Here is a 13,798-nt window from a genome sequence, read left to right as displayed (position 1 = left end):
TTGAAAAAAAAACTTTTTTAATACGCCCTTTTCAAAAGTTGCTCGTGAGAAAAAAATATATATATTCAGATGCAAAATGCAACCATTAGTATGAGCGAACATGTAAGCAATGTTTCATTCAAATCTTTTATCAATTTTTTTTTTTTGAAATTTTTACTAAAAAAAAACGTTTATATTTTTCTCTGAAAGACTTAATTTTCTCTATGACTTTGTGACCGACGTCATTTCGATCAAAAGTGACGTTAACGTGCTACAGTTTGCTGACAAATGAAGACGCCATTTTGAATAAAAATTAGCAAGAACCAACTGTCCAATTTCACACTGTTCAATGGCCAACTATTCAATTCTTAGATGTCCAATTTCCAAATGCCCATTTTCCAAATGTTCAATTTCCAACTACTAAATAAAAAACTGTTGAAATCCGAAATTTGCGATTTCATACTTTCCAAATTCAAACATTTCATACTGTTCAAATTCCAAATGATCAATTTCCAACTGTTCAATTTCCAATTGTGCAACTTCATACTTTTCAATTTCAAACTGTTCAATTTTTAACTGGTCTAATTACTATTGTCCAATATTCAAATGCCCATTTTCCATTGTTCAATATCCAACTACAAAATTTATAACTGTTGAATTCCCAACTTTGCGATTTCCAACCGTTCAATTTCGAACTGTAAAATTTCATACTGTTCAAATTCCAATTGATCAATTTTGTACTTTCCAATTTCAAACTGTTCAATTTCCAAATGATCTAAATTCAATTGTCCAATTTCCAAATGTCCATTTTCCAATTGTTCATTATCCAACTACTAAATTTAAAACTGTTGAATTCCCAACTTTGCGATTTCCATCCGACCAATTTTGAACTGTAAAATTTCATACTGTTCAAATTCCAATTGATCAATTTCAAACTGTTCAATTTTCAACTGTGCAACTTCATACTTTCCAATTTCTAACTGTTCAATTTCAAACTGTTCAATTTCCAAATGATCTGAATTCAACTGTCCAATTTCCAAATGATCTGAATGCAATTGTCCAATTTCCAAATACCCATTTTCCAATTGTTCAATATCCAACTACTAAATTTAAAACTGTTGAATTCCCAACTTTGCGATTTTCATCCGACCGATTTTTAACTGTAAAATTCCATACTGTTCAAATTCCAATTGATCAATTTCCTATTCTGCAACTTCATACTTTACTGTTCAATTTCAAACTGTTCAATTTCAAACTTTTCAATTTCAAACTGTTCAATTTCCAAATGATCTAAATTCAATTGTCCAATTTCCAAATGCCCATTTTCCAATTGTTCAATTTCCAACTACTTAATTTAAACCTGTTGAATTCCTAAATTTGCGATTTCCATCCGACCAATTTTGAACTGTGAAATTCCATACTGTTCAAATTCCAATTGATCAATTTTCAACTGTTCAATTTTCAACTGTGAAATTTCATACTTTCCAATTTAAACTGTTCAGTTTCCAAATGATCTAAATTCAATTGTCCAATTTCCAAACTCCATACAGTTCACATTCCAATTGATCAATTTCCAAGTGTTCAATTTTCAATTGTGAAATTTCATACTTTTCAATTTCTAACTGTTCAATTTCAAACTGTTCAATTTCCAAATGATCTGAATTCAATTGTCCAATTTCCAAATGCCCATTTTCCAATTGTTCAATATCCAACTACTAAATTTAAAACTGTTGAATTCCCAACTTTGCGATTTTCATCCGACCAATTTTGAACTGTAAAATTCCATACTGTTCAAATTCCAATTGATCAATTTCAAACTGTTCAATTTCCAACTGTGTAATTTCACACAATCCAACTTCGAACTGTTCAATTTCTAAATGATCTAACTTCAAACTGTCCAATATCCAAATGCCCATTTTTCGATTGTTCAATATCCAACTACTACATTTAAAACTGTTGAATCTCCAACTTTGCGATATTCAACCGATAAATGCCGCAAAATTTCATACTGTCCTATTTCAAAGTGTTTAATTGCCAACCATTCAATATCCAAATTAGCAATTTTCGTCTGTATAATTTCAAACTGTTCAATGTCCATCCGTTCAAATTCCAACAATTTAATTTCTTAATGATCAATTTCCAATTGGTTAATTTCAAGCAGTCAAATTTTTAATTTTTGCCATCATTTCGATTCTATCTGTTAAATTCAGGGTTACTTCCACTCACTTGCTATAAAAAAATGTTTTTCGGAATTATGAAATCATGAAATAGTATAATGCTAATTAGTACTTGTAAGTTACAAGAAAAGGTCATGAAGTATATATTTGACACATAAAATCTGTCAATATTGCTTTCAGTGCGTCACAATCAGCGATTTTACGACTCGTGAGCGCTCACTCTAAGTGAACGCTCACGAATCATAAGATCGCTGATTGTGACGCTCTGAAAGCGAAATTGGCAGGTTTTATAAATCAAACACATACTTTACACCCTCTTCTTGTTACTTACAAGTACAACATATCTTTATAACATCTAATGATTGCATAATTCCGAAAAATATTTTTTTATAGCAAGTGCAACCCTGGTTGAATTTAAAACTGAATAACTTCCAACCAGGGTAACTTCCACTCACTTGCTATAAAAAATTGTGTTTCCGAATTATGAAAACATTAGATGTGATAATGATAATTAGTACTTGTAAGTTACAAGAAGAGGTCGTGAAGTATGTGTTTGACACATTGAACCTGTCAATATTGCTTTTAGTGCGTCACAATAAGCGTTTTAACGATTCTTGAACGCTCACTCAGAGTGAACGCTCGCGAATCATAAGATGGCCGATTGTGACGCTCTGAAAGCGAAATTGACAGGTGTTTTGAGTCAAACACATCCTTTACACCCTTTTATTGTTACTTACAAGTACAGCATATCATTATATCATCGAATGATCTCATAATTTAGAAAACCATTGTTTAATAAATAGCAAGTGAGTGGAAGCAACCCTGCTTCCAACTGCTCAAAAGCCAACTTTTTAACTTCCAACTGTTCGGTTTCCTACAATCAGTTTTGTCATAGTAAATTTAGAGCCGACCCACCACAAGTTCATGTGCCCTTTAAGAGAGCTCCCATAATTGCAATTAAGGGCAGTACACACTAAACTAGAGTACGGGTAAAACTTGTCTGCAATCAGCAAAACACATAAATACATGTTTTTCGGGAATTGAATTTTCAGTTTAACAGTGGATCAAAACGCTATGATGTTTTACGTCCGACGTTTCAGCACTTGGACTTGACCTTCTTCATGGGATGTAAAGTAGTACCGTCTTTCGTTGAGTGCGAAAAGCTTTACGATCTAAAACTAAAACTAGTCCTTATGAAGATCCCAACCTCTGGAACCTGAACCCTAACAATATTCAAGATCCTTAAAAGTCTATAGACTTTTCAGATGTTCCAGATGCATCTTTGATGTTTTTGGTACGGCCCTAAAGATCTATGAAATTCAGTAAAGTTCTCAAGAGTTTCCTGAATTTCTCAGAACTTTTTAAAAGTTACCGCAATTTTCCTGACGTTAGTTGATCTGCCCTGAAATTATTTGATCTATTCAGATGCACCTGCATTTAAACCCTTTCCTTCCAAGGTTGGTTTTTCGTTTTATTGAAATGCAAAAGATGTTCCACACAGCCTAAGATTATAGAATCCGTAAAACCAAGTTTTTGTTTATAATCAATCGTATTTTAATTGTTTTTCAATAGTTGCTCAGTTGAATTCCCAAGAATACATATGTAGGAGAATAATGAGCACACGGAGAAGCTTAAATAAGTCCTGGCTATTTTATGGCAGATTACAAACATGAGACGGACTGAAAAGTTGTGGATCACCTGTGCTACCATGGGAAGGAGTTACTAAAGTTTTTTAAACTTCCTTGAACGGCATGGGACATCCCTTAAAATCTCAAAAATTCCCTGAACTACTCTGCACTTGCCAAAAGTTTTCGTTCTTCCATGATAATATTTCCAAAATTTTCAAGAAGTTCTCAAAGCGTGCTATAAATATTCCTGATATTCAAGGAAATTCCCTCAACTGTTGTGACATTCCTGAGATTTTTGGAATTTTTAATAATTACTCAAAACTTCTTTAAAGCACCTGCATTCAATAAATGGTACTGCTATAAAGTTCTCTCATCATCCTTCAACATGGTTGGTTGGTTGGTTGTCTTTATTAAGGAGATTTTCAGCCTGACGCTGGTTCATCTCCTTCAAGATCTTGAAACATCCCTGATAATAATGAAAGTGCATGAAAACATTTCTAAAGTTCTTTGGACTTCCCTGAGTATCTCAGAACTTTGTTTAAGATTTCGAAAAATCTCTGAGTGTCTAGTTCAGTAAGTTGAACTTTACTGAGGTTCTCTAATCGTCTCTGGTCTTCTTGAAGCTGCTGGAAAGTTCACGCAATCACGCAGTTCTTCACCTGAAGATTTTTCCCTTAAAATGTCTGGACTGTAAAATACTCAAATAGGGGAAATGGATGTAATGTCGGCCTAAATGCCCCTAATTTGGGCCCATACATAAATTCAGCAATCGACTAAATTTTCAATAGCAACTAAAAATATCCATAAGTACCGTCGCAATGACGCGTTCACCTAGATAAAATTGATAAATAGCAGATTTTCAGCGATGGGCCCTGTTCGGATTTGCGACTAACACTACGCGGTGAAACTGGGGGGTTTGAAACCGGTCACTTGACTTTTTATTGCTCGCCTGTTATTTTGTAAGAATAACACGGTAGATGCGTTCGATTTGAAGCTATATTTTTTACTTACTTGTTTGATTTCTGGCTATCTTATATATCTATACGATCAGTATCAGAGAGAGTGTGTAGAGAACCGAAAGAACACGATTTCAATAGGCCTTTTGGCTCATCTGCGATCCCTACTCTAACTGATAAGGTTGATAAGCAACGAAAGTGTTGCATGGGAGAAAAAGAGAAAAATCTATTCTAGCTGAATAATTTTAATAGGGTTCACTATCCAACTAATTCTTCAACAGGCCCAATCCTTATGTCAACATTAGAGCCATTACCCCTATGTTTGAAGTTTTCTATAATTCTCAGGATTTCTCTGAACTTACCTGAAATGCCCAGAACTCTTATTGATTTTCGAAATTTTTCTGGAATTCATGAAGCTGTCCTGAAGTAATTGGGGCTGCCCTTAATTCATATATATATATGAGCTTCACTAAAGATCCCTAGACCTAGCTTGTCTGTGGCTGTTGGAATTTCTATAAAGTATCCACTGTTTTCCTCGAGTTGTTTGGACTAATCTAAAGTTTTCTTAACTTTCCTGGAGTTCTTAGAACTTCCAAAAAGTTTCTGCAGTTTCTTTGAAGCTAATGGAACCGCCTTGAAATTCTGGAAGCTTCTCTGGAAGTGTCCAACATGTTATGGAAGTTCTCAGACCATACCTTATTATCCCGCAGTCTGTTCATGAAACTTCCCCGAAATCGTCAGTATTTCCTTTTTATTTCCTAGAAATTCACGTTTCCCTAGTCTAGGGAAGCTAGTTCGATTTCATGGGAAACTAAAAAAAAGTCGCAGGAGCAAGTCAAACGTGTACTCGTTTGCCTATGGATTTGAGAAAATTTCTCAAAATCCCCTCACCCTTCAAGTGAGCTAGGCAAAGAAGTGAGCATTTGATTAGTATTGTCGCATCAATGACCTTTCGCTCAATTTAAACTTCTGTTCAATGTTTACACTGCCGTACTCTAACGGAACAATCAATCTATCCTCTTCAGAACTTTCTCTAGCTAATCAGTTATCGCACTAAAAGTCTTATGTTGTTATAAGTATAGCATTTTCGCTCCACTTCAAAATGTCTTCTTCTTCTTTGCATGTCAAGCTTACTGCTTATCACATATTAGCTTATTGCGTGCTCTCAAGTTAATGTTCTATAGATGCACTTCCACACTTATTAATTGAGAGCTTTCGATGCCTGTACCTTTTTTGCATTAGTGGCAAGAACAATCATACTCCAGGGTTGTCAATAAATTTTCCAACCGGAAAAAGCCCTAAGCCGGACCGGGAATCGAACCCAGCCACCTCCAGCATGATCTTGCTTTGTAGCTGCGCTTTAAACGACTGAGCTAAGGGCGGCCCCTTAACAATTTAGCTTTTTTTATTTTCAGAAATAAAAGTATACATTCTTCGGCAAAATTGTAGCTCAGCTACAGAAAAAAAAAACATTTTGAATGTCTTTAATTGACCAATTTAGAGCAATTTTCCTGAATTGGAATAGGGAATCTCAAAAAATCCTTTCGTTTGGTAATTGTTACCATTCGAGTGGTCCTCAAAATGACTGATATTTTAAAACAAATTTTCTTTATTTTTGAAAAAGGTGACATATGTTTCTCAGCTAAATTGTAGCTAAGTCAATTTATAACAACTTTGCTTGAGAACCATTTTTTGTATCGTAACATTCTAATTTTAGAGCAATTTTTCAGATTTGTGGTGCACCATAAAAATTATATGTTTAGCATTATCTCTTTATAACTAAAACTGCTCATGAAATACATTTTCATAAATGACTTTTCGGATCAAGCACCGATTTGTACCTTCCTCAAAATTGTCCTTTTGCTCACTTTCTACTTCCAAAATTATGTACGGAACAACTTTGGAGAATACACTTTTTTGACGTAGGACTACGTCTGTAGGGGGGTGCACTTTGTGAAAACCAAAAATGGAACATGTAACGAAAATATGAAAGATTTTGAACGTTAATAACTCAGCTGCCCCTGGACCAATTTCAATCATTTTATCACCAATCGATCAAAAATATTTCTACGCATCTGTTAAAATAATGATTTTATCATTTTTAAAAATGTCACTATTAAAAATTGCACGAATGTTCAACTGTTGCTATGATAATAAAAATTATCACCGATTGCCTGCGGAATCGATTTCCGTAACACAGATTTCAAAGCTGAATTCCATCCGGTCTCACCAAACGGTGTTTATTCAATCACCGCGTGATGAGTGGTGGTGTTCTCCAGTACACAACGAAAGGCTGCCCACAACCGCTGATCGGAGTCAGTTTCAATCACCGTGTGTGGTTGTGTCTGGTCGTCGGCATCAGCAGCAGCAGTGCTTTCGGCGCGTGTCGTTGAACATTGTTCTCCAGTACACAACGAAAGGTTGCCTGAAAAGAAGCGAGCTACAACCCACATGAGCATCCATAGAAGAAGGAAGAAGCCGCACCGCTATTGATCGGAAGCAGTAGCTCTTCGTAAGTCGCTGTGTGCCATCTATGCCAAGCGCGTCATACTAAATAGTATAAACAGAGAGAACCCTGCTCAAATTCCTATTCCTCCACAAAGCACAAGCTCCTGCTGCAGTTAACAAATAAGATTTATTATATAATACCACCTAGTCCTACGTCACCATTGCGTACAACCCCATAGGGATGTCCCTTAAAGTTTTTTTTTTTTCAAAACAAACGTTCAAAAATAACCCTTTAGAGACAATGATAAAATTTTGTCAGCAGAATTCCTCTACAATAAGCATATATCTACAATAATTGATCGGAAAGATATTAAAGATATGAATCTAATCTGTCGTTGAATGTGATCCACTTTGAGAAATATTATAATTTCCCTGTCTGTGAATGACGAGATTGGTCCATACGGATGCAGCCACACCACGCAATCGAACTGTTTGATTGAGGAGCAGTGTCGGAGTCGGGCGAGAACCATACCGGTAACTCATTCGTTGGAAGGATTTCGCTGCAATCAACACATACCACTGACGAAGAAGAGAAGACCATCAGATCAACAAAGATCAATACAGAGAGCACGAGTCTGCATCTACCACAGCTCGCGATCGGTCATCGGAGGGCAAACCTCCGCACGTTGAAGTTAAAAATAAATGTTGAATGTTTTGATTAGTCTAATATAGAAATTGTAGTTCATTTAAATAAAGTGTAGCCTTTTAATGTAAAATGTGTGTTACCTTGTGAAATAAGAGTGTCCACGAAGTGACTATAAGAGGTCCAGGATAGTTCTGCCTTTTCCTGCGGAGTAAAACGGTTCATCAACGACTGGTCAAGCGATGCAGTGACTTTGGCAAGGTCGCTCAAGGACGAACTGCACGGAATTATTGAAGGTATCCCAACATCCCAAACCACCATGAGCAAGCTTTTTTTTTTTTAATAAAACAAATGGTTAAATGATCTTATGAATTTGTTCTCGTAACATCAGTATTAATTGGCTAATCAATACGTTAATTGTGTAACTTCCATTTCCTCACACAGTCCTCATTTTTCTGCCACGATTTTCTTGGAAACCAACCGTTGAATAAGTTGAATTTAGATTCATATCGCGAATTGGTTTCGGGAATTTCGGGATGTGAAAAGAAATCTTGAAATTGAAAAAAAAAATGAAGTACAGAGAAAAATGTTCCACGTCAATTCTAAGACAAGCAATTTTAAAGATCTCGAATATAGAAACTTCTGTAAAACTTCAAACATAGTCAAATTTTCATATATCTGGAACCTAGACAAGTGTTCTGGAGCGTATCAATAATTATCATTATTCTGGAATGAGGAAAATTTTCTCGAAAAATCTCGATCTTCAAAAAAGTTGTAAGATTCTGGTATACATTTTAGAGATATTGTACATTTTTTTGTTTAATGCCGGTTTTTAGTAGATCGCGATCTTTAATTAAAACAAATTAAGAAAGCGTAGAATAATTTACGATGCGTTAGAATGTAAGTTCACAGTCCGAGAAAAATTAAATATTTTTAAAATATAGAAAAGATTTCATGATTTTAAACATAGAATTTATCTAAAATCTGGGTTTGGAAATTTGTTGATTCCGGACTTGTATAAAATATAATTTAATGGACTTGGAAAAGAACTGATTTTTCAATTTTTTAATTTTTCTTGAAGATAACGGACTTGAAATAAATGCACTCTGGCCATTCTACTTAGCATGATCGGAGTTTGCAAGGAGTTTAAGACGGAATGAATCTGCTTCTCTATCTTGAAGTAGCTTCGTAACAGGATATGTCTCGCTCAGCCTTTAAACTAGAACTACTTCACTAGGAAAACTGTAGCAATAGAATTCAAGCAATGACACCATATGACACCATATGAAATTCTATAAATTTAGCTATCGTAGTAGGAACAACTAGGAGCAGGAGTAATAGAAAAGAATAATATGAAAGTTGTAAGCAAGAGAATCGAATGATGTATGTGTTAGAGATGGGCGATCCGCTCCCGAGCTGATCTATATACCCGATTCTCTAAAGTGAGCTGATAACCCGCGGTTCATTTTTTAGGAACCGCAGCTCATCAGCTCACTGATATCACAAGTCTTAACCATACATTCCATCACTCATAGCGGAACTTTTAAAAAAGAACACATTACTCCACTTACGCATTGAACAGTTACCGCGTAATACAACATGTGCCTACTGATCGACAGCACCAACGGTAAAAGCAAACTTCCAAGCGGCTGTTTGGGAGAGAGAGAAATATGCTCATGTGCTACACGATCTTAATTTTCTACTGATATTATTCAATGTATTTATGTACCCGGCTCTTATTGCTGATGTTATTCCTCCAGCATATGTGCTCTCACCTCTCCTGCCATCATTCTCTGGGGGAGCGGAAGATCCGCACAAAAGCAAATAACCGAAAAGCGAAATGCAGCTCTCCAGCTTATCAGCTCAGCTCCGGATCCGAATCATCGACTCGAATGATTCACTGGGAGCTGTTTAGGATGACAACTTTCGGACCCGTCCAGCTCTTCGGATCTTTTTTTCTCTCTCCATTCTTCACGATTCAGCTCCGGATCCATATCTGAGCTGATGATCTGGAGCTGATGCCGAGAATAGTGGGAGAAATTCTGCTAGAGAATTAACATCAGAAATAAAATTTGAATTTAGACTGGATTGCATAGCTTGAGAAAAGGCATAACATCGTGTGCCACGATGTGAATCATATCATCGCGTGTGACATAGGTGTAGCTCTCTCGCAAACATTTTTTTGTTTTACTGCTACGTTGTTGGCACATTTTGCGCGCATTTTGGTTTACGCGATGGTTGATCAGTTGTTGCGTTAGTAGCGTTTTCCATTGAAAAGTAAAGCCATGTTGTAAGGTACGGATAACCAATAAGACCAATAAGACTACTTTTACGATTTTAGCACTAAAACCACTAATTAATTTTCCGATTTTGAATTTGTGTCATAATTTCTATAATTTCAATGTGAGCTGAAGAGCTGTTCAAAAGAATCGACTCCATTTAGTGAGCTGGATGGGTTTTATCCACTCAGCCAGATGAGCTGTTTTGCCCACCTCTAGTATGTGTTATAATGTTGATTGATTCCAAGTAACATTACAAGTTTAAAAGTTTAAAGGATTCTTGAAGACCAAATAATGGCCTACAAAACTAATATAACATCAAAAATTTTACTTGGGATGAGTATATATGATCTTTTCCGGTGCAATTTGGGTTTTCCCGATTTTTTCCTGGTAAATCCGAATTCCCTGTTTTTTCCCGGATTTCCCGGTTTTTCCGGTTGGATGGACACCCTGCACGATTCTCCTCGTGACAAGTAATTATAATTTTTAGTTCCACACTGAAACATACTCCTTCTATAATCATACAAAATCTGACAAATCTTCATTTTTTTAACCACGGCAAATTGACATTGATAACAGCAATAACATCGTAGACCTTGCATCTTATCGGAACTAATAATCCAAAAACGAAGAAAAATTGTCGGTTTTGGTGAACTTCTGGAATAAACCTTGCAGTTTACGTTCCAAAGGTAATGAGCAAACAGGTATGTTTGATCTATAGGGGTTAGGAGGGAAGGACATAGTGTACTTCAGCCTTACATTTCTAATTGTTCAAAACAAATTAGTTGGTACACACTTAGATTATTTTACCGAAATCTGTGAAATTTTACCGATATCTCAACAGCTGAACGTTCGGTAAACAGTTCGGTGATTTTTCACAGATTTCCTGTAATTTTATCACCGAATATCTGTGATAAATTACAGGAAATCTGTGAAAAATCACCGAACTGTCTACCGAACGTTCAGCTGTTGAGATTTCGATAAAATTTCACCGATTTCGGTGAAATAATCTTAGTGTGTAGTAGGTTCAAAAAAATATTGATATTGAACCTACTGCCAATTAATTTGTACTTAACCATTAAAAACCAATCCGCATCGTGCTCTCTTGCCGTGCGGATCTATTTGCTTTTTGCTGAAGTGTTACTGCTACCTCAAGCTACAACAAATTTAATCAGCACTTCTCAGCGCTAAATATTACGTGCCAATTTTCTACCTTTGTCTACTCTTATTTCTCTTCGATCCATGTTTGGACCCTCCCCGAGGTAATCCTGCTTGGATATCGTATTGGAAAATTTCACTTCGATTCTCCAGATTCTTATAGTAATCTGCTTTGAAGTCGATTTGGATAAACTTTGTGTTGTCGTCAGAGCACCTAAATGGATAAGAAAGGTGCAATCTCTTGATCCCTCTTCTGATGAAATATATTTGGGCAATCAATTTGATATGCTCACAGATGATGAGAATGACCCATTATCCAGGAAAAATTCCATTAAACATTCCCGCCTTAGTGCCAAGAAGCAAAAGGTCTCCCCTATTGTGATAACCACTTCCGATTTCCATGCTCTTCACACGGAACTTTTGGACTTAATTAAATCTAAGTTTTCACTTCAAATTGGCCGTTGGAGTGAATGCCATGTATTTGCTGAAACCTTGGATGGATTCAAACAGCTTCTCAAGTATCTTACATAAATTTTTCACTTACGACACCAAAACTGAACGTCTGTTTAAGGTTGTCTTGAAATGTGGTAAATCCCTAAATCAGATCAAAGATGCATTTGACTTTGAACATAAATTTCTCCCAAATGTCTAAATATCCACGCAAACTAACTTTGCACTAAGCAAAGCACGTACAATTTTTGGTATAGCTTATCAAACAACATATAGTGAACTCTGCAACTCGATATTGAAGGGACCATCGAGTTATAGAATAACAATTCCATACAAAATCGCTATCACAGTAGTCATGAAATGCATTTTTACCATATCGCTCTATAACTCGATATCGAGTTCGTGGAGATCGAGTTGTGGAGAGTTGACTGTAATACCATGAGTGAAATTTGTGGAAGGTAAGTGCCAACATTGCTACCCAATTTCATTAAAATTCACCAAACCACCGGCATATGTCTACTGTTTCCTACTACCAGTTATTGTTTTTCTTTTCTCTTTACTCTTGCAGCCCCATTCTCCGTATTTCTATTTGTTGTGCCCTTCCCGAAGCGAGCCGTCCCCGATTGATATTCCACCCCAGCCATACAGGCTGTCCGTTGCCATTGAAGCGTGCTTCCAATAATCCCTCCGATCCCACCCCATATTGGCGCGAACCTTACCTGGCAGCTTCACCGGCATTTTTCCCTGCCCTATAGAAGCCATCGCAAATCACACTTACCTGTAACGAGAGAAAAACAAAAGAAAATTGAGAAAAGTTAGATTAACGGTTCACAAGTTGATGCAGATTTGCAATTTAAATTCTCCGAAGCGACCAACGAACCATCACGCTCGAACTACGATGGTTGAACAATTTAAAATATTATAATAACATGGTCCTCATTTCGGCAAACGGACGGAATTGTTTTCTAGGAAGTGTATAACAATGCGGTGAGGGCGCCTCTTCTGTTTCAAATCTGGTTCGACGGAGCGTGACTGCCGACAATGATCGCAGGAGAAAAGTGTGGCGCCGGCAGCGAATAAATTATCGATAATGATGTCTTTTGTGTTGACTGTGGCTTGTATCAGAAATAGGTGGGAGGGGCTGCTGTGTTTGTTCGAAAGTGCAGTCATGTGAAAAATGGAGTCAGATTTCATGAAAAAGAATACTCAATTACCTTTCATCCAACCGCATGCTACTGCGACTGATGTCACTCCAGGCGGACATCGAGCGGGGCCGTTGGAAGAACTTGGACCCCCTTCGGGACCCATTAGCTCCTCCACCACAGCTGCTTCCTCCGTTGCCTCCACCTCCTCCGCCACCGCTCGGTGTCGTCCCATCGTACGTTTCTAGGGGGAAATTGACATTACGTAACGCTTTCCAACTGCCAGACGGCGAAGAATTTGACGCTTCCTCAGACATACCCAGAGCGCTGTAGCTGATGCGGAATTTACTCATTTTACCCTTCCACTTGCCCACCACCCTCACCACCGCTTCCTTCTCTTCGATCGCACCGCAAATTTCCACACTTTCTTCCATGAATGTGCCAACCTGATTCGTAACGGATTACTCACTTGAATTCACTACAATTAATCACTACGGTTACACACCCCCTTTACAGCACGACACGGCTGTTTGAATCAATTAGCACACACTTTCAATCAGAGACGCTCGGCGACGACACGAGCCCAAACCGGCGAAGCAGCACTAATGATTGTCGTTTGATTTCGATGTACGTTAATCCAGCTTGTATGACTGCAAGGCTCCCACTTTGGTGGCAGCAGAACCGGCAGCGGGGATGGACTCTGCCACCCCCACCGGTGGTGAAGCTACAGCGCAACAACATCGTGAATTTCTTTCATAACACCTCAACTAACTGCACCGGCAATGTCGACGTCGACGATGCAGATGACATTTTCCTTGCGATTGCTTGAACCGGCTCCTCCAGGCTACCGCCGTTGGTCTGCTCGAGTCGAGTCGAGTGCGTGCGCGAAAGAAGGGGAATAGAAATATTCAAATTGAACTCAATCAATAACATATTTT

The 13,798-nt window shown here is 37.3% G+C and overlaps 1 protein-coding gene across 1 annotated transcript in view; it reads right to left on the bottom strand.

Annotated features, from left to right (window-relative positions):
• SLO2 (slowpoke 2) overlaps positions 1-13,203 on the bottom strand; it is a 566,463-nt gene extending 553,260 nt beyond the window's left edge. The window contains exon 1 of the mRNA XM_065236869.1: positions 12,933-13,203. Within this exon, the coding sequence (XP_065092941.1) occupies positions 12,933-13,177 (245 nt within the window). The 5' untranslated portion in view covers positions 13,178-13,203. The remainder of the gene's footprint in view (positions 1-12,932) is intronic.
• Positions 13,204-13,798: the final 595 nt, after the last annotated feature.

The sequence above is a fragment of the Ochlerotatus camptorhynchus genome, unplaced genomic scaffold (genome assembly GCF_037179485.1).
Source record: "Ochlerotatus camptorhynchus isolate MF236.1 unplaced genomic scaffold, CSIRO-AGI_Acam_v1.1 ptg000577l, whole genome shotgun sequence".
NCBI classification, from domain to species: domain Eukaryota; kingdom Metazoa; phylum Arthropoda; class Insecta; order Diptera; family Culicidae; genus Ochlerotatus; species Ochlerotatus camptorhynchus.
The sequence above is the reverse complement of the archived record's forward strand: the minus strand, read 5'-3'. Positions and strand labels throughout refer to the sequence as shown.